The sequence below is a fragment of the Heterodontus francisci genome, chromosome 32, assembly GCF_036365525.1.
Source record: "Heterodontus francisci isolate sHetFra1 chromosome 32, sHetFra1.hap1, whole genome shotgun sequence".
Classification (NCBI taxonomy): domain Eukaryota; kingdom Metazoa; phylum Chordata; class Chondrichthyes; order Heterodontiformes; family Heterodontidae; genus Heterodontus; species Heterodontus francisci.
The window spans coordinates 11,408,143-11,435,908 of record NC_090402.1 but is presented as its reverse complement, the minus strand read 5'-3'; the positions used below and the strand labels follow the sequence as shown (position 1 = coordinate 11,435,908).

The 27,766-nt window shown below is 43.5% G+C and overlaps 1 protein-coding gene across 8 annotated transcripts in view; it reads left to right on the top strand.

Annotated features, from left to right (window-relative positions):
• kcnt1b (potassium sodium-activated channel subfamily T member 1b) overlaps positions 1-27,766 on the top strand; it is a 357,067-nt gene that overhangs the window by 211,739 nt on the left and 117,562 nt on the right. For 7 of the 8 annotated variants that reach the window (XM_068012234.1, XM_068012233.1, XM_068012236.1 and 4 more), the window contains 4 exons: positions 282-341; positions 2,164-2,238; positions 9,123-9,206; positions 13,746-13,840. In XM_068012234.1, coding sequence (XP_067868335.1) covers positions 282-341; positions 2,164-2,238; positions 9,123-9,206; positions 13,746-13,840 — 314 coding nt within the window. The remainder of the gene's footprint in view (positions 1-281; positions 342-2,163; positions 2,239-9,122; positions 9,207-13,745; positions 13,841-27,766) is intronic. The other variant, XM_068012238.1, reaches the window with a different exon arrangement.

Below are 27,766 nucleotides of genomic sequence, written 5' to 3'. Positions count from 1 at the left end.
GTCACTCTTCCTAATAAGATTACACGTGACCGTATATAATCTTATACATTTGAACATTTGAACTCCGCTGTAAAAACGCATGCGTTCAATATGTGAGAAAATCTGAAGAATGCTTTTAGGAACAGACTTCACGCGGGTGAAATTCCGTCTGTTCATTTTAATTTAAAAGTTGATGTTGGTATAGAGTGGAATTTTTCTTTTAGCTTTATACAAATAAGAAATGCAAATTAATTCTCAAATATGACATTTTCATTTGCACTTTAATTCTCTAATCTCCATAGGTTACAGTGGCCTTAATTAGTTTCCTGGAGACCATGCTCCTCACATATTTAAGCTACAAGGTAAGAATCTATATTACTAATGATTAAGCATTAAACCCTCTTTGAAAGCTAAATATCATAAACTATTTTAAGCCAAATTCTGATGAAGAATTAAAGGCTTGGGTTTTTTTTGTCTCTTGACTCTCAGGTTTATCATTTGAGAGTTTGGTTGCATGTTCACCTTTCTACGCAGATTTAGCAGTTCATAATCCATTCTTCTGCCCTCAGAAGCTAAAGTTTAGACCATCAGAACCACTTCTCTGACAAATATAAATAAAAATTTATTGTTCCAGGTGTTCATTGTCAGACAGACCCTTTGCTGCACCTTTTCCACTGCTACAATGTCCCTCTGTAATATAGTGACCAGAACTGCTCATAGTCCTCCTATGATGGATGAGTGACTTGGTGATGCAGTGTTTTCCTTGGTGTAGCTTCTGCTGCAGTGGACTGAAATTGTGAAATTTAACAAATCAGCATTCAAAGAGGTGACTTTCATTTATCTGTCCTGGCAGGATGTGAAACCAGATCCCAGAAGAGAAAAGGCAGAGATCCAATAAATAGCACCAAACTGTGTTCTTTTACTCTTTAAATAACAAGTTTAAATAAACTCGTTAAGTGATGCAGAAGTTTTTTTTGCAAGAACTAGTTTAGCACAACTGTGGGGAGCTTGTAAAAGAGGATCGTTATTGCAGCCCACAGTTACTGAATACAGGAGAAATTGCTGATGAGAATATATCCTTGGCTGTTGGTGAGATATGATTAATGTCTACATAAGTGAAGTCAACTGAGCTGCTCCAGGAGCACAAGTAAAAGTGCGTTTTGATTGATCTCATGCACTTGTCCAATCTCACTGTATTTGCTCACACAATACTTCCGATGTTTTAAAAGGCATTTTATTCATTTTGATGAGAATTCTGAGGAATAATGGTTCATTAGTACTGTACAACTGTGCTTCACCCTATTATAGGCCCTTGTTTACATTTGGATGTATTGCAAAATATTTATCGGACTGAAACAGGCCATTCAGTCCAACAGGTCCATGTCAGTGTTTATGCTCCACATGAGCCTCCTCCCACCCTCCTTCACCTACCCCCATCAACATATCCTTCTATTTCTAGCTCCCTCATGTGCTTGTCTAGTTTTCCCTTAAATGCCATCATTGTGTTCATTATCTAAAGAGCAAATTGATGCAAATAGCCTCTTTCTATCCTTGGCATTCTTCAGTAATTTGATTGCAGGTATTTGGAGATCACAGCACAGTTAAAATAATTTAATTAGCTTGAAAAGGTAAAACAGAGGGATCTAGGAGATATCGACCCAAGTCTACTGTGCTCTCTGTTGAATAATATACTTCGAAACAACTTTAAACTGTTTTCCAAAAATCTACGTTTTAGTTCTGAGTTGGAAAGAGAGAAGTAGTTTTGGTCACAATATTATCCTTCTTGTGATATTGCATATTGCAATACACCGGATTCTGACAGGTTAAGGGTGATAATCTGAAACTATCTAAGCACCAGCTGCCTAGAGCAACTGTGAAAGCTTGGTACCCAAGGTTGCAGGTGCAACGTTCTGGCAGTAAAATTTAACACAGTCCAGCGAAGAACTAAAAAAAGAATCAATCGTAGGGCGCAGTCATCAATTCCATGTTTCCAATGAGGAGCTACATTTAGATGGAGGACAGGTCAGAAAACCAGCTCTACAGTACTGTGTAGCCACATCAGTGAATTTACCCCTTGAGTGAAATGGTATTTTGACTTTCAAAGATTGGGGAAGCTGAATCCAAATGGTGAATTTCCATGAAAAATGTGCATTATGTTAACTGGTGCCATATTGATCTTTACAGGGGAACATCTGGGAACAGATTTTCCGAGTATCATTTATTCTTGAAATGATTAACACCGTTCCTTTCATCATCACAGTAAGTCATTGTAAAATATTTACCTCTGCTTTTTCAAGCCACGCACAACTTATGGCTCAGTTGCTGTAATGTGTTTGAGAGAGGCAGCTGTCACCGTAATTACCTAATTACTATTAGAGAACCTTAACTAAGTCTTTATTTTGTGAAATAAATGAGCAGTCTTAATCCAGCCCCTGGTGAATGTGGACACACAGTACAAAAACTTGCCCAATTCAAAAATAATTTGCATTAAATTGGAAATCTCGCTCAAAGACCATAGAATTGCAGGTGTGAGAAAGGGAAAAGTGTCACGCTGGTGCAATAGAAGATGCTCATTGGTGGGTACAATAGGTGTTTTATTCTGCACCTGACTATGCTTTTCTTGACGTAGGGGTGTCGATTTTGACAGAGTGCCCAAAATGGAAAACAGTCCATTGCTCAACACCAACATCCCTTGCCTTCACGGCAAAGGTTGCTGAGGATGGCACAAGTCACGGAGAGATAAGAGAGGGAAAAATACAAATTTGAAAAAAATATGTTTTACACGAATTAATTGCTACTAATTTTTCATTCACAATTTACTTTATGTAAAAGTGAGCCTGAATTTCCAAATAAAATATTATCACAGGTGCAGGATTGAGTTTGAGTGTTGCTTCCTCTTCCTGCCCATTCCCAAATGACACGGAGACTGTATCACCGTGATCCATCACTGTGACTATCAGCTGTGGCTCAGTTGTAGCATTCTACCAAGTGGATGTAAAAGATCCTGTGGCACTATTTTGAAGAAGAGCAGAGGAGTTATCCCCAGTGTTCCGGCCAATAATTATCTCTCAATCAACATCACACAAACAAATTCTAGTCATTATCACATTGCTGTTTATGGGAGCTTGATGTGTGCAGATTGGCTGCTGTGTTTCCTATATTATAACAGTGACTACACTTCAAAAAGTACTTCATTGGCTGTAAAGTACTTTGAGGTGCCTTGTGGTCATCAAAGGTGCTGCATAAATGCAAGTCTTCCTTTTTTATGAGAGTTCTCATCCACGCTCAGTTCTAGGAGCAATCAGGTGTGTTAGAGAATAGATGTTCCTACTTATAAGTTACTCCTCAAAATGATAGGGTTCACAGCATTATAGGTAGATATTCAAAGATTATTTGCAGGTATGATATTACATATTATTGGCAATAATTAAACATACACCTATCATTTCTAATATTTGCTAGTTCCGAAGAAGGGTCACTGACCCGAAACGTTAACTCTGCTTCTCTCTGCACAGATGCTGCCAGACCTGCTGAGTTTTTCCAGCATTTCTTGTTTTTATTTCAGATTTCCAACATCCGCAGTATTTTGCTTTTATTATACACCTATCATTGCCACTTTTAAAGAGAATCCACAAATTAACATCTAAATTGTCAGCTGATCAGGCCATACCAAATGCTGGGGTCTCTCTTCCGACAAGGACTTCTATAGCAATTTTTTTCCCTAATCCTGTTATGGTTTATGTTATGTTTACGCCGGGTTGCTGGTTATATTATGTATATCTGATTTATCTCCGAACAATGCAGATATCACACTTGTATTAAATCACCAACTGGTTTATTTACAGCACTTTAAAATAGCCAAGCACTTACAAGTACAATGTCTTCTTAGAGGAGTGTATGTCTAGTAGAACATTCTAGCTGTGTCTCTTTTTAGTTCCAGTTTCAACTAGGCTTAAATAATCAAACACAGTGAACACTGAGACAGACTAATACAATCAAACCCAGATCAATCAAACACTACAGTTTAGTATTAATTTAATGTTCCTTTCATGTCCCCTGTCAATGCCTTGCGCATCCTGATTGATCTGTCAATCAAATTGTTAGGATGAAGCCAGTTACAGAACTATCAAAGGCCTCCTAGTGCTCCTGGGCATGTGTAACTTGTCCATCCTCGAGGCTGCACTCCCATCGACAGATAACTCCTTCCAGCATTGTCTTCACAAACAACTGTTTATATCTTAATCCAACCACCTTCAAGTTTACAGAGAGCTAACTACCATAACATTGTCACGGCCCCTTTAAAGTTAAAGGAAAAATTATTTACAAGAATGGCATTCTGTCTGTGTACCCAGTTTCACCTACAACCTGTCAAGGCCCTGTCACAGGGTCTATCCATATCAAAGGGAAATGCAAACCGCAAGCGAGATCAGTTAAAATAAAAGCAAAATACTGCAGATGCTGGCAATCTGAAATAAAAACAAGAAATGCTGGAAATACTCAGCAGGTCTGGCAGCATCTGTGCAGAGAGAAGCAGAGTTAACGTTTCAGGTCAGAGACCTGAAGAAGGGTCTCTGACCTGAAATGTTAACTCTGCTTCACTCTGCACAGACGCTGCCAGACCCATTGAAACGTTACTGAGCACAGTTCACTTAGTATATCGACAAATCATTAGCAATCCTATTTGATTAACCCTCTGCTAACAAGATGCAATACCTTCCGAAAATCTCTGCCACACTAGATTTTTGGGGCAAGTATTTTCTGCAGAAGCTGTTTCTGTTGCAGGTCATTTTTAAAAAATTTAACCTTCATATTTCTATCTTGGCTTTTATTAATACTGTGATTAAAAACAATAAATTTAGTAGCACTGGACGTGGTGGGTAACCTAATAGAATCATCACACAATCCTCTGTCCAACTGTAATAGTGCTTTGAAAGGCACTTTGCCATGGCAACTAGAAGTCTCTGTTGCAAAGTGTTTTTCAAGCATCCAGTACCCTGGGTGAACCTGGACACTTCAATGTGCGTGAATCAGCTGTGTTCATCAGGCAATTGTAAATGTTACCCATTTAATATCCCAATCCAATCATTATCCATGTAACAACTTGAATCTTCATAATTATAATTGGTGGTTTTTGTCTCCAGTCAATCACAGTAATTGCACATGCTTTCAGCTATTGTAAACCAAGGTAACTTTTGTTTATTATTTTCTCATGGGATGTGGGCGTCGCTGGAAAGGCCAACTTTTATTGCCCATAACTAATTGCCCTTGAGAACGTGGGGGTGAGCCGCCTCCATGAATTGCTGCAGTTCATGGTGAAGGTGCTCACATAGCGCTGTTCGGGAGGGAATACCTCTGACAAAGAAGGAATGGTGATATATTTCGAAGTCAGGGTATTGTGTGACTTGCAGGGGAGGTTACAGGTGGTAGTGTTCCCATGCGCCAACTGCCTTTGTTCTTTTAGGCAGTAGAGGTCGTGAGCTTGTAAGGTGTTGTTGAAGAAGCCTTGGCGAGTTGATGCCATGTAGATGGTATACGCAGCAGCCACGATACATTGTTAGTGGAGGGAGTGACTGTTTGAGGTGGTGGATGCGCGCCAATCAAGCAGGCTGCGTTGTCCTGGATGGCGTTGAGCTTCTTCAGTGTTGTTGGAGCCGCACTCATCCAGGCAAGTGGAGAGTATTCCATCTCACTCTTGACTTGTGCCTTGTAGATGGTGGACAGGCTTTGGGGGTTCAAGAGGTGAGTTACTCATTGCAGAATTCCCAGCTTCTGACCTGCTCTTGTAGGCACTGTATTTGTGTGACTGATCCAGTAAAGATCAATGGCACCTCCCAGGATATTGTTAGTGGGGGATCCAGCGATGGTATTGCTGTTAAATGCCAAGGTGGTGGGGGTACTTAGAATCTCTCTTGTTAGAGATAGTCATTCCCTGACACTTGTCTGGTGTGAATGTTACTTGTCATTTATCAGCCCAAGCCTGAATATTGACCAGGCCTTGCTGCATGTGGGCAGGGAGTTCTTCCGTATCTGAGGTGTTACAAATGGGACTGAACACTGTGCAATTGTCAGTGAAAAGTGAACAGTGAACATCCTCATTTCTGACCATATGGAAGGAGGGTCATTGATGAAGCAGCAAGAGAAGATTGGGAATGCTAGGACACTACCCTGAGGAATTCCTGCAGCAATGTCCAGCAATGACTGGCCTCCAACAACCACAACTATCTTCCTTTGTGCTATGTATGACTCCAACCAGTGGAGATTTTCCTCCCTGATTCCCATTGACTTCAATTTCACCAGGGCTCCTTGATGCCGCACTCGGTCAAATGCTGCCTTGATACTCTCACCTCACCTCTGGAATTCAGCTCTTTTGTTCATGTTTGGGCCAAGGCTGTAAGGAGGTCTGGAGCTGAGTGGTTCTGGCAGAATCCAAACCAAGCCTCGGTGAGCAGTTTATTGTTGAGTAAGTGCCACTTGATAGCACTGTAGATGACACCTTCCATCACGTTGCTGATGATCAAAGGTAGACTGATGGGGTGGTAATTGGCTGGATTGCGTTTGTCCTGCTTTTTGTGACCAGGACATCGGTGGGCAATTTTCCACTTGGTTGGGTAGATGCCAGTATTGTAACTTAGCAGGAGGCATGTTTAAGCTTTTTGAAATTTCAGTAACTGAAACATGCTGATTTAATGCTGCTGCTGTATTCTATCTCAGTGTGGTATGTGTGTGCACGATTCTAAGTAGAAAGCATTTGGAATAAATTATACAAGAAATAGTTAAGTCACTGCTGCTTTTTCTATAAAACTATGGAGTGCAAATAATTATAGGTTTTGTTAATACCTTTTTGTTAAAGTACTGTTCATCGAATTAGCTGTGTTGCCTTCCTTAGGGAAACTGGCTTGGAAGAGCTACTGAGCCCAGTAGGGTGAGAGCAAATTTCACAATCAGTATAAATGCACTTTTAAACCCCCAGATACTTAAGTTTCCACCGGGAATGTTAGTTCAGACTCCTTATAAAATAGGGGCTGCTAATTCGAATCATATCCAGCATGTGATTTTGAAAGGATCCATGCTATAGTGCTGAAATTATAAGCACAAGCTGATAAAAAATACATTGGCAGCCACAGGCCCATTATTTTTCCCATCATGTTTCAAAGTCTATGAAGACAGACCACTTTAATTTTACAGAACCTTAATTCCTTTATTGACAGGTATTATTTTTCATGATTTTAGTTTCCAAAGGTTTATTGTAAAGTTAACTGAAACCTTGAATATAAAATATAATTATTTCTTTTGCAGTTTTATCCAACTTTTCTTTCCTATCCAGATTTTTTCTCTTCCTCGTCTCTTCTGAAGATATCACTACCTTAGCGGGTCCAGTTCGACTGGTCATAATCACACTACAATATCTCGCCCATGTAGTCTTTCCAAGTGTGCGAGCCCTGATGGAAAGTGTTGGGAGGCTATTGATCAAGAGTGGCAACCTTAACCAATTTTTCTTTCTTTCCCTTGCTTAACCCACTGTGCTTGACAAACTACACTGTCCAGCTAAAATAAACTAATGATCACATCTTATTAAAATGGATATATGTATTTTTGTTGCTTGTTAGATTGAACTACCACAAATGCAACATGTATGGGATGATATTGAAATGTAACATGCTCACCTTGTAAATAGAGCGGAGCACTTAACCCAGCACAGATCAGAGAATGAACCCAAGATCTTTCTGACCTTTATGACATAGTTCCACGATAGGCAATTGCTACGACCAGGTGAGAAAGAGGTCTAAGGTTCCCTCTCAGCCTTCACCTGGACTTACCGTAACAGGGTTTAATTTTTAACACCCCGTGTTTTTAGCCCCCCCCTTGGTGAATCCTTGTTCACTGTTTCCAATTATAAGGCAAAGAAGCCAGCACAAACAGGTTTTCTTAGGTTTAAAGAAGAAAGGTTAACATTTATTAAACTTAAACTCTAATTCGGTTAACGCCTATGGATACACGATGCGCCCACACTAGCATGCATACGCGGTACACACATGCAGATAGAGACAGTAAAAAGAGCAGATAGAAAAATAAAGTGGAAAAGTTTGAGGCAATCTCTGAGGAGGGTTTTTGTTACCATTCTTCGAACTCACTGTAGAGTCCTTGATTGATTGTAGGTAGATCTTGCTTTTCATTGAGGCCCAGTATTCTTCTTAAACCTTGTTCGATGTAGGAGGCTTTTCTCTCTTGGGGTTCATGTGTCTTCAGTGGATTTGGAGTTCTGTGAGAAAGAGATGGGAACGGACAGGAGAGACTGTGGCGAGCCAGCCAGGAGAGCTCTTTCCAGTCCAGGAACAGTCTGAGTTCAAACTGTTAGTACAATTTAGAAAAGCACAGGTTGCCAAGCAGGTTAGTCATGTGACTAGCTGGTCTGACCACGTCTGTTTGTGGATTCTCTGGTCTTAGCCGACCCTGGAATGTCTCTTGCACACAATACCTGGTGCTCAAAGTCTATTGTGGGTTAAATTGGAGCAGGGAATAGCCCCTTTGTCCTTCCAAGCACTGGCGGTTAGTGTGCAAAAATGTTTTTCCAGCCAAGGGCCTGGTGATTTTTTTAAACAAGTCCTTTCTTCACTTCAGCAAAAGTTTGAAATTTAATATCCATCTGGCGAAATTAATATGCTTCATCCTTGGCAAAGGGGTTCTAGCATGACACAAGTAAGAGAGAATTTCATTTATACAGTGCCTTTCACAATCTCAGGATATCACAAGGCATGATACAGCCAATGACATACTTCCAACCTGTTATACCCCCTGAATCCAATTGCCCCCGACTCTGATCTATTTTTGCATTTTTCCCTTCCCTTTCACCCCACCATTGGTGGCAGAACCTTCAGCTATCTTGGCTGAACTCACTAGATCCCCTCTCTAAACCTTTCCACCTCTACACTTCTCTTACTCCTTGACAAAACCCATCTTTTTGATCAGGCTGTTTGCTCAATGTCCCCACCTTCCCCCAATCTGTCCCTCCCCAGCCCTTTTCCATGCATGAAGCACCTTGAGATGTTGCTTTCATATTAAAGCCGCCATTTAAATTCAGATTTTTTTGGCAAATATTTTGTGTTTCCTTCCGAGTGAATTTGTTCTCTTTCCTTCCATTATAGATTTTCTGGCCACCTCTGAGGAACCTCTTCATCCCAGTGTTTCTAAACTGCTGGCTGGCCAAGCATGCAATGGAGAACATGATTGTAAGTGACTATTGCTCAATTTTATTTTTCGTCCCACTTCCTGTAGACACTTCCAAGAGCTACATTTACATTTCTGAATCCAAAAATAAAACGAGATTAGCTTTTTGAAAGATGTTCATCAAAATAACCTGGTCTCAGGTGCAACTTCATGACCGCAATATTGAAGCTCAGTCATTGAGTAAGTTTAAAGTAGAGATTGACAGATTTCTAAATACCAATGACATAAAGGGATATGGGGAAAAGGCATTGAAGTGGATGATCAGCCATGATCGTATTGAATGGCGGAGCAGGCTCGATGGGCCGAATGACCTACTCCTGCTCCTATGTTCCTATCAACAACCTAAAAACATCCAACTATGAAAACACAAAATACTGGTAACACACAGCATCTAAAAAGAAGGAAGACTGGTTAACAGTTTGGGAGTAGATGCTTCATCAGAACCCATCTTCTTTCCAGCATTTGCAGTTTTTCTTTTTACATAAGCATTTAGTTGTTCTAAAGATACAATTTGAAAAGAGTATGATAAAACAGGATCTGGCCAAAGTGGACTGGGAGCAGTTACTTGTAGGAAAGTCTACATCAGACCAGTGGGAGTCATTCAAAAAGGAAATAGTGAGAGATCAGGGCCAACACGTTCCCATAAAGGTGAAGGGCAGGACCAACAAGTCCAGGGAACCCTGGATGTCAAGGAATATAGAGGATTGGTTAAGGTAAAAAAAAAAGGAGGCTTATGGCAGATTCAGAGAGTTGAAAACAGCAGAAGACCTAGAGGAGTACAGAAAGTGTGTGCGGGGGGTGGGGGTGGTTGGTGGGTACTTAAAAAGTAATTAAGAGAGCGAAGAGGGGCATGAAAAAACACTGGTGGGCAAGATAAAGGAAAATCCCAAGGCATTTTATGAATATATTAAGGGCAAGAGGATAACCAGGGAAAGAGTAGGGCACATTACAGGAGGTTTAGAGGGAATTTGAGGAAAAAAATTTTCACCCAGAGGGTGGTTGGAATCTGGAACACACTGCCTGAAGGGTTGGTAGAGGCAGGAACCCTCACAACATTTAAGTATTTAGATGAACACTTGAAACGCCATAGCGTACATTACGGGCCAAGTGCTGGAAAATGGGATTAGAATAGATAGGCTTGATGGCCGGAATGGACACGGTGGGCCGAAGGGCCTGGTTCTGTGTTGTATAACACTATGACTCTATGAGTAGGCATTACTCAAAAGATTGGAATTTTTGTTTGGGGGGGTGGTTTGTGGGGGGAGAGTGAGTGAGCAACATCCACATATCAGGGAAAGCTAATTTATAACCTCTGTTACATTGCATATAATTTTCTAACAAAAAGCACTCCTGGCAAGATTAGGCACGTAAACTGCATATGAATGCAGGGGAGGTAAATACAGTTCAATAACTGGGCAACATTCATTTTTAACTAATAAAAACAGCAAGTGCTGGAAAAACTCAGCAGGCCTGGCAGCATCTGTGGAGAGAGAAGCAGAGTTAACGTTTCAGGTCAGAGTTCTGAAGAAGGGTCACTGACCTGAAACGTTAACTCTGCTTCTCTCTCCACAGATGCTGCCAGACCTGCTGAGTTTTTCCAGAACTTTCTGTTTTTATTTCAGTTTTCCAGCATCTGCAATTTTTTGCTTTTATCTTAGTGTTTCATTCTTAAGTAGCTGAGTAGGGAAAGAGCTGAATGCACCATACTGGCTGTTACATTCATTCTGTTCATCAGTTGCAGTTAGTTAATCTTTCTTTCTGAACTCCTAGGCTGTAGTTACAACTGTAGTTTGTTGGCAGGTCTTCTTCATGAGGTTTCTATTAATTTCTGAAACAATGCAATGGAGCAGAGATGACCAGAGTTTGAAACTTGCCTAAAGAAGGACATGATTTTCCCTTTCCATCTTTTAGTTTCAAAGTGGCCACTGGTTGACTTAGGGTAGTTTTTGCAAGTCTCTTAGTCAGAAGGTTGTGGGTTGAAGTCCCATTCCAGAGCACATAATCCAGGCCAGCGCTTCATTGCAGCACTGAGGGAAAGCTGCACTGTTGGAGGTACCATCTTTTGGGTGAGATGTTAAGCTGATCCCCCATCTGCCCCCTCAGGTAGATGTAAAAAGTCCCATGGCACTCACAACTCAGGGCATTCTTTTGAAGTGTAGTCACTGTTGTAATGTAGGGAGATACGGTAGCCAATTTATGCACAGAAAGATCCTGCACAGTAGTATTGTGAAATCGGATGGGTGTTGATGGGAGAATTTTGGCCAGAACATCTGGAGAACTCCCCTGCTCTTCAGATATTGTCATGGATATTTTTTTTAATATCCAGTGCAGGGAGGAGACAGGGCCTCAGTTTAACGTCTCATTTGAAAGATGGCACTTCCTGACTATTGCACAGAATTGTCAGCCTAGTGCTCAAATCACTGGAGTAAGCTTGAGTCCACAAATGCTTGACTTGGAGGTGAAAGTGCCACCACTGACTCAAAGCTGACATCTATTTCTGTAACCTCCATTGCTACAACAGCCATGCCTCACCCACTCCACGCACTCTCAATTTCTGACTCCAACCTCTTTTGTGTCCCTTCTCTCCTCAACCTACCATTGATGTTGTGCCTTCAGGTGTATAGGTCTCATATCTGGAATTCTCTCTAAAATAAAGGCAGTATATAAATGCAAGTTGGTGCAGTTTCACCTGGTGCCACCATCGCTCCTAGCCTGGTACAGTGATGAGTGCAACAAGATCACAGTTACTGTAACTTATTGCTGTACTTGATCGTGGTGCAGGAACACCTCAGGAGTGAGCAGTGAGGCTGTTCTACTCTAATAACCTACAATATTACATTTAAAAAAAAAGAACGGGGGTACTCCCAGTCTACGAACATTCACTCCCTCCACCACCGACGCACACTGAAAGCAGTGTGTACCATCTACACGATGCACCGCAGCGACACACCAAGGCTCCTTAAACAGCACCTTCCAAACCAACCACCTAGAAGGACAAGGGCAGTAGACACATGGGAACACCACCACCTGCAAGTTCTCCTCCAAGCCACACACCATCCTGACTTTTTTTAAAATTCATTCATGGGATGTGGGCGTCGCTGGCCAGGCCAGCATTTATTGCCCATCCCTAATTGCCCTTCATTTGGGGTAGGTACACCCACAGTGCCGTTAGGAAGGGAGTTCCAGGATTTAGACCCAGCGACAGTGAAGGAACGGCGATATAGTTCCAAGTCAGGATGGTGTGTGACTTGGAGGGGAACTTGCAGGTGGTGGTGTTCCCATGTATTTGCTGCCCTTGTCCTTCTCGGTGGTAGAGGTTGCGGGTTTGGAAGCCTTGGTGCTTTGCTGCAGTGCATCTTGTAGATGGTACACACTGCTGCCACTGTGTGTCGGTGGTGGAGGGAGTGAATGTTTGTAGATGGGGTGCCAATCAAGAGGGCTGCTTTGTCCTGGATGGTGTCAAGCTTCTTGAGTGTTGTTGGAGCTGCACACATCCAGGCAAGTGGAGAGTATTCCATCAAACTCCTGACTGTGCCCTGTAGATTGTGGACAGGCTTTGGGGAGTCAGGAGGTGAGTTACTCGCCTCAGGCTTCCAAGCCTCTGACCTGCTCTTGTAGCCACGATATTTATATGGCTACTCCAGTTCAGTTTCTGGTCAATGGTTACCCTAGGATGTTGATAGTGGGGGATTCAGCGATGGTAATGCCGTTGAATGTCAAGGGGAGATGGTTAGATTCTCTCTTGTTGGAGATGGTCATTGCCTGGCACTTGTGTGGTGCGAATGTTACTTGCCACTTATCAGCCCAAGCCTGGATATTGTCCAGGTCTTGCTGCATTTCTACACAGACTGCTTCAGTATCTGATGAGTCACGAATGGTGCTGAACATTGTGCAATCATCAGCGAACATCCCCACTTCTGACCTTATGATTGAAGGAAGGTCATTGATGAAGCAGCTGAAGATGGTTGGGCCAAGGACACTACCCTGAGGAACTCCTGCAGTGATGTCCTGGAGCTCAGATGATTGACCTCCAACAACCACAACCATCTTCCTTTGCGCTAGGTATGACTCCAGCCAGTGGAGGGTTTTCCCCCTGATTCCCATTGACCTCAGTTTTGCAAGGGCTCCTTGATGCCATACTCGGTCAAATGCTGCCTTGATGTCGAGGGCAGTCACTGTCAGTCACTTGGAACTATATTGCTGTTCCTTTACTGTCGCTGAATCAAAGTCCTGGAACTCCCTTCCTAACAGCACTGTGAGTGTCCCTACCCCACATGGGCTGCAGCGGTTCAAGAAGGCAGCCCACCACCACCTTCTCGAGGGCAAGTTAGGAATGAGCAATAAATGCTAGCCTAGCCAGCGAGGCCTACGTCCCATGAAGGAATAAATAAATCCTCGCGCTAATTTACTGAGGATGCAAATTAATCTTTACATGTTGAAAAATACAGCTCCTTGGTGCTGAATAAAATTTATTTGGATAGACTTGTGTGGCAGTTTCTCATTTGTATTTGGATCCCTAACAGAAGTTTCTTTCTCTCCAGAATGATTTGCATAGAGCCATTCAGAGGACACAGTCTGCCATGTATAACCAAGTCTTCATACTGATTTGTACTCTGCTCTGCCTTGTGTTTACTGGGTGAGTTTAAAACAAAAACATTTATTTGTTGGATATATTAATTCTTGAGATTTCCTCTTTTGCCATACCTGCTTTTGTGATTTAGTCACATTATTATGACATTGATAGTACCTACAGGTGTTGCGTAAACTTTTAGCAGAACTCCTCTTTCCTCCACTTTTAATAAGCCAATGCTGTAATTTCTGCTGTGAATACTTCCACCACTGGTGGAAATCGAGGGTGAGTCACACAGATCTGTCTGCAATGTTGTGCTGCTACAATAAGCACAGCTGAAAGAGATATAATTTTTCTGACTAGCCATGAGCAACGCCATGGGAGATTCACTAGTGTGTGTGCATTAATTAAGAAAATGCTATTAGTGTGTGCAGCCTGAAGACCGTTTTCTTTGGTGATAATGACTTTGGAAACAAGTTGTTTGCCGGGATAAGCATATAAATATATATTTTTATATAATAAATATATACCAGAAACTTTGGTTGCAGGCAATAAAACTTCCAGGGGTTCTTATTTAATAAGTAGTGGAGCATTTTATTCCTGTGAAGAAGTAATTTGTTCATGGCTATAGTGATAGGTAACTAATCAATTAGTTAATTGAATTATTTCAGCTCCATAAACATTAACTATCTGTGATTTCGGTGTGAAGAGTTTCTTTGCAGATTCCTCCTTTTTTAAACAAAAAAAGAACAGTGCAAAATGAAATGGCTCTGAACATATCGACATTGTCAGACTAATCTCACAGTGAGCAAGTGCACTGCCTGGTGAGGTATTGAACAACAAAGGTCAGGAGTTTCACTCCTCATCTGTGCTGAGGTAGCTGTGGTAGTGTTTGGATGTCCGGTTATTTTGTGTTAGGGAGGGGAGAAAAAAATTTAACCATAGTTTTTGCTCCTGATTGCTGTTCACTGCACCTCTCCCCACCACTGTATGGGCACCAGGTGAAGATGGCATTGGGAATAAGAACAAAAGAATGCTGGAAATACTCAGCAGGTCTGGCAGCATCTGTGGAGACAGAAAGAGAGTTAACAGGCTGGATTTTTCCCATGGGCTTCAGGACCCTGATGTCAGGGTCAATTGGGGGTCAGAAATCTGCATTGTGTAAGGAACAGTCACCTGGCAGTGATTGTCCCCAAATTGGCCAATTAATGGCCAGAGGGTGGGCTTGCCATCCAATTAAGTATGGCGGGTGGGTTCTAAAAACTGGAGGGCCAATAGGAGGCCCTCGAGCACTGAAGAAGCAGCAGGCTGCCTTTTCAGGTAAGTAAAAGAGAGGGCACCTCAAGATGGAGGCACTCTCTCTGCAACCTTTTAAAATGTTAAATAAAATAAATGCCTTCATCAGCCGGGCCACCTGTGTGGAGGCAGAGCCCCTCCACAGGGGCAGCCTTTGACTGCAGCTGAAGCCAGGCAGGCTGAAAAATTCCTTAATTAGGCCTTAATTGGTCTTTAAGTAGCTCAATTGGCTACCCGCAACCTGCGGGTAAATAGCCTAGGGGCGGATTGGAGCTGGCAAATCTGCATGCCGGCCGGCGGTGTGAATTCTCACGTCCACCCACCTCCGTGCTCACGCCCATCGGGGGCTAAAAATCCTCTCCAATGTCTCAGGTCGATAACCATTCATCTGAACTCTTCTGATGAAATGTTATCAACCTGAAATGTTAACTCTCTCTCCACAGATGCTGTCCAATTTATGCACTGTTTGTGTCGATATATCTTACTACAGTTCTATCGCATCACTAATGTTGGTTAAAATCTTACAACATTAAACTGGAAGTCAATGTGAGTTTTCAACATACTGTGCCGTGAGGTCAGTTAGATTGATATATTCCCATACAATGCTAGTTTCATGCTTGTTGTCAAGCACTCAAAGCAGAAACAGCTCACACTAACCAACAAATTATCAACACAGTAAATATTTATAATCTGACCATGAGTCAGGAAAGCTCTAAATTTTGAAAGCAGGAGCAGTGCCGATTAATTCTACTGGCAGAAAATTTAGTGCAAGAAAACCAATGTACAACGGGGAACACACAGGAGCTTTCATAGTACAATATACAAAGTCTCTTGGTTTAATGTACTCCCAATGCAGTAAGGTCTCTTAGATTCATGCAGTCCCAATGTAATTATGCTATGCTGACTTCAAGCTTGAAGGGAAGCCTCAAAACAACCATCTTTTTAGTGACAGAGGCCGGGATTTTATGTGGCCCCCAGAGGCGGGGTCAGAGGTGAAGGGGCATGGATGGCGGGAGGGCAGAGGACCCATTGCCTCCCCATTACCAAGCAATCTTCCCAGGAGTGGGATAGGCTGACGTTGGCCTTCCCTCCCAGAGGCCAATTTAGACCCTTGAGTGGTCTTTTAAGGGTCTCTTCCCACCACCGCTGGGATCTTACCAGTGGCGGGGTCTCCGCCACACAGTGAGGATGCCTTGTAACACAAGGCGCCCTCCCTGCGTGCCTGGGTGGGGGGGGAAATCCCTCCTCCATAGGCAATCTGTGGTCTACAGAGGACTCTCACTGGGAACCACTTTACCCCCACACTCCCCCGGGACCCCGCTCCCCTTGGACGGTGCGGTCACTCCATCTCCTCCCCTCGCCGAGGCCTTCCAGACTGGCCCCGGTGACGTCGCCTCAGCTCCCTGAGGTCCGGGGTTCTAGTGCTGGGCCTGGTCCAAGGCCTCTGCAGCACCAGCAGCGGCCACTGTTCCTGGTAGCACTGCTGATACTGCCGAGATGCCAGCCCGTTGATTGGCCGGCAGCTCTTGGAGGCAGGTTCCCTGTCTTTAAAGGGACAGGGATCCTGGCTCATGAAACTTAAAATTTAAAAGACTGGAGGATCACTCCATGGGTGGTGGGGGGGGGAAGAGAAAAAAGGCCGAAGTGGGGTCCTCGGCATGGTGCCTGGAGCCCCACCTCCTCCACAAAATCCTGCCCAGAATCTCCGTTCTTTCAACTCTGCATTTTATACCTTTCACAGCATTTAGCAAGATGAGTATGAAAATGTGATCAGCAGTTGTTCTGGGCTGAAGGTGTACCGTTGTCCCTCCCTTTAGTGGCCTGAGCTGCAGGGCATGAGTCATGCTGTGGTGCAGCAGGGTTGTATCTTCCTGCTGGCAGAGCACAAATAGAAGTCAATTTACACATCAGTACTGTGATGAAGACGATGCAATATTCTGCACAGTTTACAGAATAGGAGGTGCTTCTCTTATCAGCTTGTTTTATACAAACCTTTGTGCTGAGAAACTGTGGGCTAGAAATAAAAACAGAAAACAACAACAACTTATATTTATATAGCACCTTTAACGTAATAAAGCAGCCCAAGGTGTTCCACAGGAGCAATATAAAACAAAATCTGACACCGAGTCACATAAGGAGATACAAGGTCAGTGGCCCAAAAGCTTCGTCAGAGGTAGGTTTTAAGGAGTGTCTTACAGGAGGAAAGCGAGGCAGAGAGGTGCAGGGAGGGAATTCCAGAGTTTAGGGCCCAGGCAACTGAAGGTGCGGCCACCAATGTTAGAGCGATTAATTTCGGGGATGCTCAAGAAGCCAGAATTAGAGGTGTGCAGATATCTCGGAGGGTTGTAGGGCTAGTGGAAGCTATGGAGATAGGGAGGGGCGAGGCTATGAAGAGATTTGAAAACAAGGATGTGAATTTTAAAATCAAAACATTGCTTGACCAGGAGTCAACGTAGGTCAGCAAGCACAGTGGTGATAGGTGAATGGGACTTGGTGCGAGTTGAGACAAGGACTGCAGAGTTTTGGATGACCTCCATTTTACGGAGGGTAGAACACAGGAGACCAGCCAGGAGATTTTTTTTTATTTATTTGTTCTTGGGATGTGAGTATCGCTGGCAAGGCCAGAATTTATTGCCCATCCCAACTGCCCTTGAGAAGGTGGTGGTGAGCTGCCTTCTTGAACTACTGCACTCCATGTTGTGTAGTTACACCCACAGTACTGTTAGGGAGGGAGTTCCAGGATTTTGACCCAGCGACAGTGAAGGAACGGCGATATAGTTCCAAGTCAGGGTGGTGTGTGACTTGGAGGGGAACTTGCAGGTGGTGGTGTTGCCATGCATTTGCTACCTTTGTCCTTCTAGGTGGTAGAGGTCGTGGGTTTGGAAGGTGTTGTCAAAGGACCCTTGGGGAGTTGCTGCAGTGCATCTTGTAACTGGTACACACTGCTGCCATTATGCGTCGGTGGTGGAGGGAGTGAATGGTAAGGTGGTGGATGGGGTGCCGACCAAGTGGGTTGCTTTGTCCTGGATCATGTTGAGTTTCTTGAGTGTTGTTGGAGCTGCACTCATTCAGGCAAGTGCAGAGTATTCCATCACACTCCTGACTTGTGCCTTCTAGATGGTGGACAGGCATTGGGGAGTCAGGAGGTGAGTTATTTGCTGCAGAATTCCCAGTCTCTGACCTGCTCTTGTAGCCACAGTATTTATATGGCTGGTCCAGTTAAGTTTCTGGTCAATGGTAACTTCCAGGATGTTGTTGGTGGGGGACTTTGGTCCCCAAAGAGCGCACACAGCACTCAAGCAACAGGCGATATCAAACCCAGTTTTGCGCCCTGTATTTCTAACCAGCAAAGCTTTCCGGTTGGGTTTGCTGAAGCACAATACCAAAACCCTGATGATCGTTGGAAAAGTCGCTGGGGCAAAAATTGTCTTTGGATGGTATTGCATCAACCGCCTGTTGCCCGCCACTCCTGATATTCAAGTTTATTGATGTCAGTGGAACCAAATATTGTGCTGGATGTATAATGGATTCGATATTGCCTGTTAAGTATCCCACCCAAGACTAATTTCTACCCCTTTAAGTCAGAAAAACAACCTTGTGTCTTTGTGCATGATTTGGTCATGATGCTGAAAATGCCATGTAGATTTGTAGAGCACTCCCCCTCCCTGCAGTAGCAAGGATACGCTATTAAGTGCTGAAGTACATATTAAACTGCGGTATTTTCTATCTGATGACTCATACTGCAGTAGTGTGAACTTTTCATTGAATATCAGAGGAATGCCATATGATGCCTGCATCAGAAAGTTGGAACACAGCCTGGGTCAGGTGACCTTTAAAGTCCCTCTGAGGATGTCACCCACATCCCTCACTTGTGATGTGGGCTGGCATTGTCACTTCCTGCCCTAGAGGTGGGCAGGATGGGGTTGAGCTTGTGACTTGAGTTTACTTGCTGCTGTTGCTATTAACTAATTCCTCCCACCTCCCCATCACAAAATGGAGGTCTAAACAGGGGGTGCGGAGGTGGTGGGCGTTGGTGGAGAACTATCCCATTTTAGAAAATCAGACTTTTATTGTTGTCCACTGTCTACGGGCACACTCCACCAGGAAAAGGGTTCTGCTAATGAATAATGAATGGTCCATTCAAACTAAAATTACATGTCAGTAAAATCTTTTAAACCGTGAGGGTAATTTAGGTCAATAAAACAATCAATAACATGAAAGGCTTCAAGTGAACTGTCAGCCACTTTGCAGTTGTCCTCCACTGGGGACTTAACTGTTAAATTTGTAATTCAGAAATTTCCAGATTCCCCACTTTTTCCCACTTTACAAAACCATTCCAGTGCAAAACCAGGGAGGTGGCAACTCTAGTTACAGATTTGGGGCACACTCCCAAGAGTTTGCACAAATTATAAAATGTTAAAGTAGCTTTATAAGTAACAGTTATAAGTATACCCATTTCAATCTGTCCCCACACTTGTCCAGGGCAATTAGAAGTTCTTGTCAGAGCAAGTGAACACATCTTTTAGAACAGTGTATAGATAACAATAGACTAGTCATTTCAGTGCCAGTTCACAAGCTCTAATTATTTCCTCCTGATTCACTGTCCTATTTATTATGCAGTAGCAGGATTATATTTGAGCCTTGATCTGTGCTAATTTTAAGTCTGAATTGTAAATTTTATTCAGAGACTCCCAAGTTTATTGAACGCTTTGACTATTCCCTGAACAGTTAAAAGAGAAAAATTATTGTGCCAGGGTTTGTTTGAGATTTTTTTTTTTAGATTTAGTGATACAGCACTGAAACAGGCCCTTCGGCCCACCGAGTCTGTGCCGACCATTAACCACCCATATATACTAATCCTACTCTCATCCCATATTCCTACCACATCCTCACCTGTCCCTATAATCCCCTACCACCTACCTATACTAGGGGCAATTTATAATGGCCAATTTACCTATCAACCAGCAAGTCTTTTTTGGCTGTGGGAGGAAACCGGAGCACCCGGAGAAAACCCATGCAGACACAGGGAGAACTTGCAAACTCCACACAGGCAGTACCCAGAATTGAACCTGGGTCGCTGGAGCTGTGAGGCTGCGGTGCTAACCACTATGCCACAGTGCTGCCAGTATGCACTGTTGGTGAGACTTGTTTGTGCACATTTAGGATTTAAAATTTCTTGCTTACGCAGTTACTAGCAGTGCTACTAATGGTTCGGCAATGACAACAGGGCATCTGGAACCTGGAACAACAGAACAAACAGGGTATCTCCTCATCCGGTGAGATTAAAGGATTGAGAAATAAATGGAGGAAGGGCTGAGAGGGAGGGAAAATTAGAGTGGGTGAATTCAATGCCGAATCAGATACAGAAAGGGAAAGAATGATTGGATTGACTGAAAAAGGGCCAGAAAATAAAATAAAACTGAGTTTTAAAATCTCCAAAAAGTCACAACCTGAAGGAATGAGATTCCAGAATCTTAATTCATTTTCTGGGCCAGAGGGATTGATTGGTAGTCATTAACAACTATCACTTTGTTAAAAGGGTGCTTGCAGTGTTTATTAATAGACTTAATTTTCTGTGGTGGGTTTAACAGGCAATTAATGTGCAAATGCAGCAGCTTCATGAAACATGCAGGGAGGTTAAGAGTGAGGTGCCATTTTCAAGAAGCTAAGGTGAAATGGCACAAATGGTCCCGATACTTATCGGGGATTTGAAATCCACGGGGTATCTCGTCCCCCGCCACAAGTTGCTGGCTGATTTGTATGTTAATTATGACATGCATCAATCATTTTTTTTCAGCTAAATCTGGGCTATTAAAAATGCTGCTGACTTTTATCATTATGGCTGTACTACTTCAAATCTCACTGTGTCCCATTTCATTCTAATTTAAAAAAAGAAAGACTTGCATTTATATAGTGCCTTCTACAACCTCAGGGCATTCCAAAGAATTTTGCAGCCAATTAAGTACTTTTAAGTGTAGCCACTCTTGTATTGTAGGAAACGTGGCAGCCAGTAGGCACACAGCAAGCTCCCATGAACAGCAATGTGATAATGAGCACATTATCTGTTTCTGATGTCGATTTGAGGGATGAATATTGGCCAGGACACTAAGGAGAAGTTTCCTGCTCTTCTTTGAAATAGTGCCATGGGACCTTTTATGTCCACCTGAGGGAGCAGACAAGGCCTCGGTTTAACATTTCACCGAAAAGGCAGCACCTCCGACAGGGCAGCAGTTCCCTCAGTACTGCACTGGAGTGTCAGACTAGATTTTTGTGCTTCAGGTGTGGAGTCAGACCTGAACCTGGAACCTTCTGACTCCAGAGCTGAGAGTGCTACCAACAGAACCATGGCTGGCATTCATATCTATTTTTCATGCAGTAACACATCCATCTGGCCAAATGTTTATCTTCCATCAATAATATAAATGGGGAATATGGGATACCTAGCAATCATCACAAATTGGGTGACATGCATGCAGTGTGGGGCTGAGATCATTTTATAAATCACAAGAGTGTATCTTGAGTAGTTTTAAATCTTTGAACTCCACAAATACTTTATAGCTTCAAAGCAACTCCAAGATTTTTTTTATATAAAGCACTATACAGTAAATTTTTATTCAGTTATAGGTTTGTTTTGGCAACAGCAGCTGTCATAGTGTGCCTTTGTATGTGATGAAGGATTAAGAACTATGATAATCACTGAGTTTGTTGCTGGGGAACACTAAGGTTTTGTATCTGGTCCAGTACATGCCCATATGAAGCAAGACCTGGACAACAATCAGGCTTGGACTGATAAGTGGCAAGTCACATTCCTGCCAAACAAGTGTCAAGCAATGACCATCTCCAACAAGAGAGATTCTAACCATCTCCCCTTGGCATTCAATGGCATTACCATCACTGAATCCCCCACCATCAACATCCTGGTGGTTACCATTGACAGAAACTTAATGGATTACCACATAAATACAGTGGCTTCAAGGGCAGGTCAGAGGCTGGGGATTCTGTGGCGAGTAACTCACCTCCTGACTCTGTAAAGCCTATCCTTCATCGACAAGGTACAAATCAGAAGTATGATGGAACACTCTCCAGTTGCCTGAATGAGTGCAGCTCCAACAACACTCAGAAGCTCAACATCATCCAGAACAAAGCAGCCAGCTTGATTGGCAGCCCATCCACCAACTTAAACATTCAATCCCTCCACCAGCAAAGCACAGTGGCAGCAGTGTGTACCATCTACAAGATGCACTGTAGCAACTCACCAAGGGTCCTTCGACAACACCTTCCAAACCCACGAACTCTTACTGTCTAGTAGAACAAGGGCAGCAGTTGCAATGGAACACCACCACCTGCAAGTTCGCCTTCAAGTCACACACCATCCTGACTTGAAATCTTATCACCATTCATTCACTTTTGCTGAGTCGAAATCCAGGTACTCCCTCCCTAACAGCACTGTGGCTGCAGCAGTGGCTGACCACTACCTAGAAAGAAGACATTGCTGGATCTGTTGGTGGGGAATGAGGTGGGCCAAGTGGATCAAGTGTCTGTGGGGGAACACTTGGGTAAGAGTGATCATTGTATCATAAGGGTAATGGAGAAGAGCAAGGAACAATCCAAAGGAGAACTTCTAAATTGGAAAAGGGTTAACTTCAATGGGATGAGGGGTGATCTAGCCAGGGTAAAATGGAACTAAAGATTGATAGGAAAAACTAAAATAGAACAATGGGTAATCTTTAAGGAGGAGATGTTTCAGGTACAGACTAGATACATTCCAACAAGGGTGCAAGGTAAGAGAACTAAAGCCAGGGCTCCTTGGAATGACGAGGGAGATAAGAGAATATGATGAAACAAAAAAAGAGGGTGTATGATGCATGTCAGGCGAATTGTTCAAGTGAGAACCAGGCCAAATAGAATAAGTTGAGAGGGGATGTGAAGAGGAAATAAGACTGGCAAAGAGAGAGTATGAGAATTGAATGGCAGGCAACCTAAAAGGGAACACAAAAAATCTTTTATCAACGTGTAAATAGTATGCGGGTGGTGAGAGGCCAGGTGGGTTCTATTAGGGACAAAGAGGGTGATATATGCTTAGAGGCACAAGGCAAGGCTTTGTATTAGTGTTTACTAAGGAAAAAGATGCTGACAAAATATCAATAGCAGTGGAGATGGGAGAGGGAATGAAAGGGATGAAAATTGATGGGGAGGATGTACTGGAAAGGCTGGCAATGCTTAGAGTGGGTAAGTCCCCTGGTCCAGGTGGCTTGCATCCCAGGTTGCTAAACGAAGTGGGAGCGGAGATAGTGGAAGGGCTTGCCATAATCTTCCAATGTTCCCTGTATATTGAGGGAGGCGGCACAGTGGTTAGCACCGTGGCACAGTGGTTAGCACCGCAGCCTCACAGCTCCAGCAACCCGGGTTCAATTCTGGGTACTGCCTGTGTGGAGTTTGCAAGTTCTCCCTGTGTCTGCGTGGGTTTCCTCCGGGTGCTCCGGTTTCCTCCCACAGCCAAAAGACTTGCAGGTTGATGGGGAAATTTATAATGGCCAATTTACCTTAGTATAGGTAGGTGGTAGGGGAATATAAGAACAGGTGAGGATGTGATAGGAATATGGGATTAGTGTAGGATTAGTATAATGGTCGGCACAGATTCAGTGGGCCGAAGAGCCTGTTTCAGTGCTGTATCTCTAAATCATAAATCAGGATGGGGTGAAGCAAATGTGACACCCTTATTCAAGAACTACAGTTTAACATTAGTGGTGGGTAAGGTTTTAGAAACAATAATCAGCTTTTTTCAATTGCAGTGCTGTGAGAAAGGCTTGACCCTCACACAGGAGTAAATGTTGGGAACTGTGAGCACATTCCAGAATTAACGGATGGAAAATCATGGAGAGTGCATCCACTATTTACTGCTATGCACTCTCAATAGGTAATGTTACAGCCAGGTGGGTGATGGTGTGGCTCATCCCACTGCTCACCTCCCAACTGACCACAGCAAGTGTATTTTGTTACTAGGGTTTTAACCCCTTGTGCTTTATTTGTCAAATAAACAGATAGTGTCTTGTAGGTTTAAAACAGAAAATTAACTATTTATTGAACAATATTGATTCCGGAAATGGTCACAACAGCATCCACGCACACGTTTGCTTTCCCTCACACACACACAAGAATAGATAGAGAGGAAAAGGGTAAGTGGTTTTGACTGAGGTAGGTGTTCGAGGTTCACAGTAAACCTGTTGAATCTTCTGGGAGGACAGTTTCTCTTTCAAAGTTGCAGGCCTGGGTGTTTGTAGTTTTCTGGTGTTTGAGACTTTAAATTGGAGACTTTCAGTTCGCTGCTCCACTAAGATGAAGTGTAGAATTTGCAGTAGGGCTCCGTTCTTGGTTTTTGCTGGGCTTCTTTTCACAGCCCTTGGCTGGACTGCTTTTTGGTGATGTTCATGTGATATCTCTCTCTCTCTCTCGCTCACTCTCTCACCTTAGCCTCTGTTAGGAGACGCATGGCCCCCTCCCTGCACAATGGCTCAGGAAGTGGCTACTTCACACCACCTTTGTTTCAGAAGAACCCATTCAAGTCAGGAATGTTTCTTTGTGATTTCAAGATGGGTGTAATTGACATCTCTGAGCTGGGAATGTATACTTTTGTCCTTAACAAACAGTGAGACAGTTTGAATATACAGGCCAAGTCAGCCTGACGTTCAGCAGCCATTTTTGCAGCACATTGTCCACTTTTAAAGGAAAAATTAATTTTTTATAACTCTTCAGTTTGGTTCTCATAGAATCATAGTAAGTTTAAGGCGCAGAAAGAGGCCACTAGGCCCATCATGTCTGTACTTTCATCGCTGCATTTTTCACGAACGTGACAGTAAGATCATAAGAAATAGGAACAGGAGTAGGCCATTCAGCCTCTCAAGCTGCTTTGCCATTCAATAATATAATGGCTGACTGGATTGTGGCCTTTCCTGCTGGCCCTCCATAACCCTTAACTTCCTTGTAGATCAGAAATCTGTCTTACTCAGCCTTGAATTTACTCAATAACCCAGCCTCCATTGCTCTCTGGGGAAGCGAAATCCAAAGAAAAATGACCCTCTGAGAGAAGAAATTCCTTTTCATCTCAAAAGGAGACTTCTTACTTCAAAACTGTGCCCCTTGTTCTAGGTTCCCCCAAGAGAGGAAACATCCTCTCAGCATCTCCCTTGTCAAGCCCCCCTCAGAATTTTATATGTTTCAACAAGATCACTTCTCATTTTTCTCAACTCCAATGAGTGTAGGCTCAACCTACCTAGTAAACCTTCTGTGAACTGCTTCCGATGCAAGTATATCCCTTTTTAAATAAGGAGACCATGACTGTACACAGTATTCTAGGTGTGGTCTCACCAATCCTCTGTAGAGTTAAAGAACAAAGAACAAAGAAAATTACAGCACAGGAACAGGCCCTTCGGCCCTCCAAGCCTGCGCCGATCCAGATCCTCTATCTAAACATGTCGCCTATTTTCTAAGGGTCTGTATCTCTTTTCTTCCTGCCCATTCATGTATCTGTCTAGATACATCTTGAAAGACGCCATCGTGCCCGCATCTACCACCTCCGCTGGCAACGCGTTCCAGGCACCCACCACCCTCTGCGTAAAGAACTTTCCACGCATATCCCCCCTAAACTTTTCCCCTTCGTTGTAGCAAGACTTCCCTACTTTTATACTCCATCCCCCTTGCAAGAAATGACAACATTCCTAATTACTTGCTGTACCTGCATTGTGATACACGTACAAAGACACCCAGATAAAGAGCCTTTAATTCTGTCCTTTTACCATTTTTCCCTACTCTGAACTTATTTGCTGGTGCACTTTTACATTCTTATTTTATTTTTATTAGTTCTATTTATTTAGAGATACTGCACTGAAACAGGCCCTTCAGCCCACTGAGTCTATGCCGACCAACAACCACCCATTTATACTAATCCTACATTAATTCCCATATTCCCTCCCACATCCCCACTTTCCCTCAATTCTCCTATCACCTACCTACACTAGGGGCAATTTACAATGGCCAATTTACCTATCAACCTGCAAGTCTTTGGCTGTGGGAGGAAACCAGAGCACCCAGCAGAAACCCACGCGGTCACAGGGAGAACTTGTAAACTTGTAAACAGGCAGTACCCAGACTGAACCCGGGTCGCTGGAGCTGTGAGGCTACAGTGCTAACCACTGCGCCGCCCACAGTGCCGTATGCTCTGGCCTTTCCTGTCACACACTGGTTATCATTACCCGTATTGCTACCCTGCACTATTGCCTTGTCCTCCTTGTTAACTTCCTAAATTTTCCCTGAACCCTCCCCCGCCCCCCCCCCACCACCATTTAGCTCCCTGCTAGAAGCAACACATTGGTAAAATTGACTGATATATATTTATCAAAAAGCCTGGGGATATACCATGTAACTGGCTGTAAATTAACCACGTCCTCTGCCCATCATCCTCGCAGGCTATCCATGCCACTGGCCATCATAAAGGTTGGCTAATCTTAAGCATAAAGTTATTACATCAAATTGACAGATTAGCTGTTGGGCCAGGTCGATCCCCCCCCCCCCCCCCCACAGGTTATATTGTTCATGTTGTGCTGTGCGATTATGTTTGAGTAGGTAGTGTCCCAACAGAATATACGGTCATGAATTACAAAGCAAGTTGCAATTAATTGGAAGGAAAATCATTTTGTTCATCCAGGATGGATTATGCTCGCATTGCATACATGAATCATCAGCATCTGTCACCTTCCCTACGGACTGAGAAAGCACAAAAAGTAACTTGTGAGAATAGACACTGGAACTTTGATACTGTAACTTCTGAGATCTTGGACTGTCACACTGTTCGACTGTGACATTGGAATTCATTTCTAGATGCAGTGTAGTTGTGTCTGTTTCTCTCTCTTCTCACCTCTTCTCTTTTCTTATCTCCTGTCACTTCGTTGATTGTTTTGTGCCCAGAGTGCAGAATTTTTGCAGTCTGGTGCAAACTCAGCATCCCAGCACAGAGTTGGTGTAATAGAGTCATAGAGAGATACAGCACTGAGACAGGCCCTTCAGCCCACTGAGTCTGTGCCGACCATCAACCACCCATTTATACTAATCCTACATTAATCCCATATTCCCTACCACATCCCCTCCTACATTAATCCCATAATTCCCTACCACCTACCTACACTAGGGGCAATTTACAATGGCCAATTTACCTATCAACCTGCAAGTCTTTGGCTGTGGGAAGAAACCGGAGCACCCGGCAGAAACCCACACGGTCACAGGGAGAACTTGCAAACTCCACACAGGCAGTACCCAGAACTGAACCCGGGTCGCTGGAGCTGTGAGGCTGCAGTGCTAACCACTGTGGCACTGTGCCGCCCAATGGGCCTTGCTCCTGCCCAACTTGGCAGCCTTTGATATTATGATATTTGTGATGGAATCCCAGCAGGATTCCTGCCCACTCCAGGGAGCCCACCTCTTGGAAGGGTTTGGATATGGTTGTGCTGGCCATGGACTCCTGTGGCAGCAAAGCAAGGCCAACCACCTCCAGGTAAAGGCCTGCTACCCCACCCGAACCCAACAGGATCCAACAACATATGTCGGGTTTGGGTTGGGTCGGGTCGCACTTCCGAGTCCGGCATTAGGGCTCGGGTCGGGCCGGATCGGGCATGCTCTATCACCACCTCAGGTAAGTGACTCTAA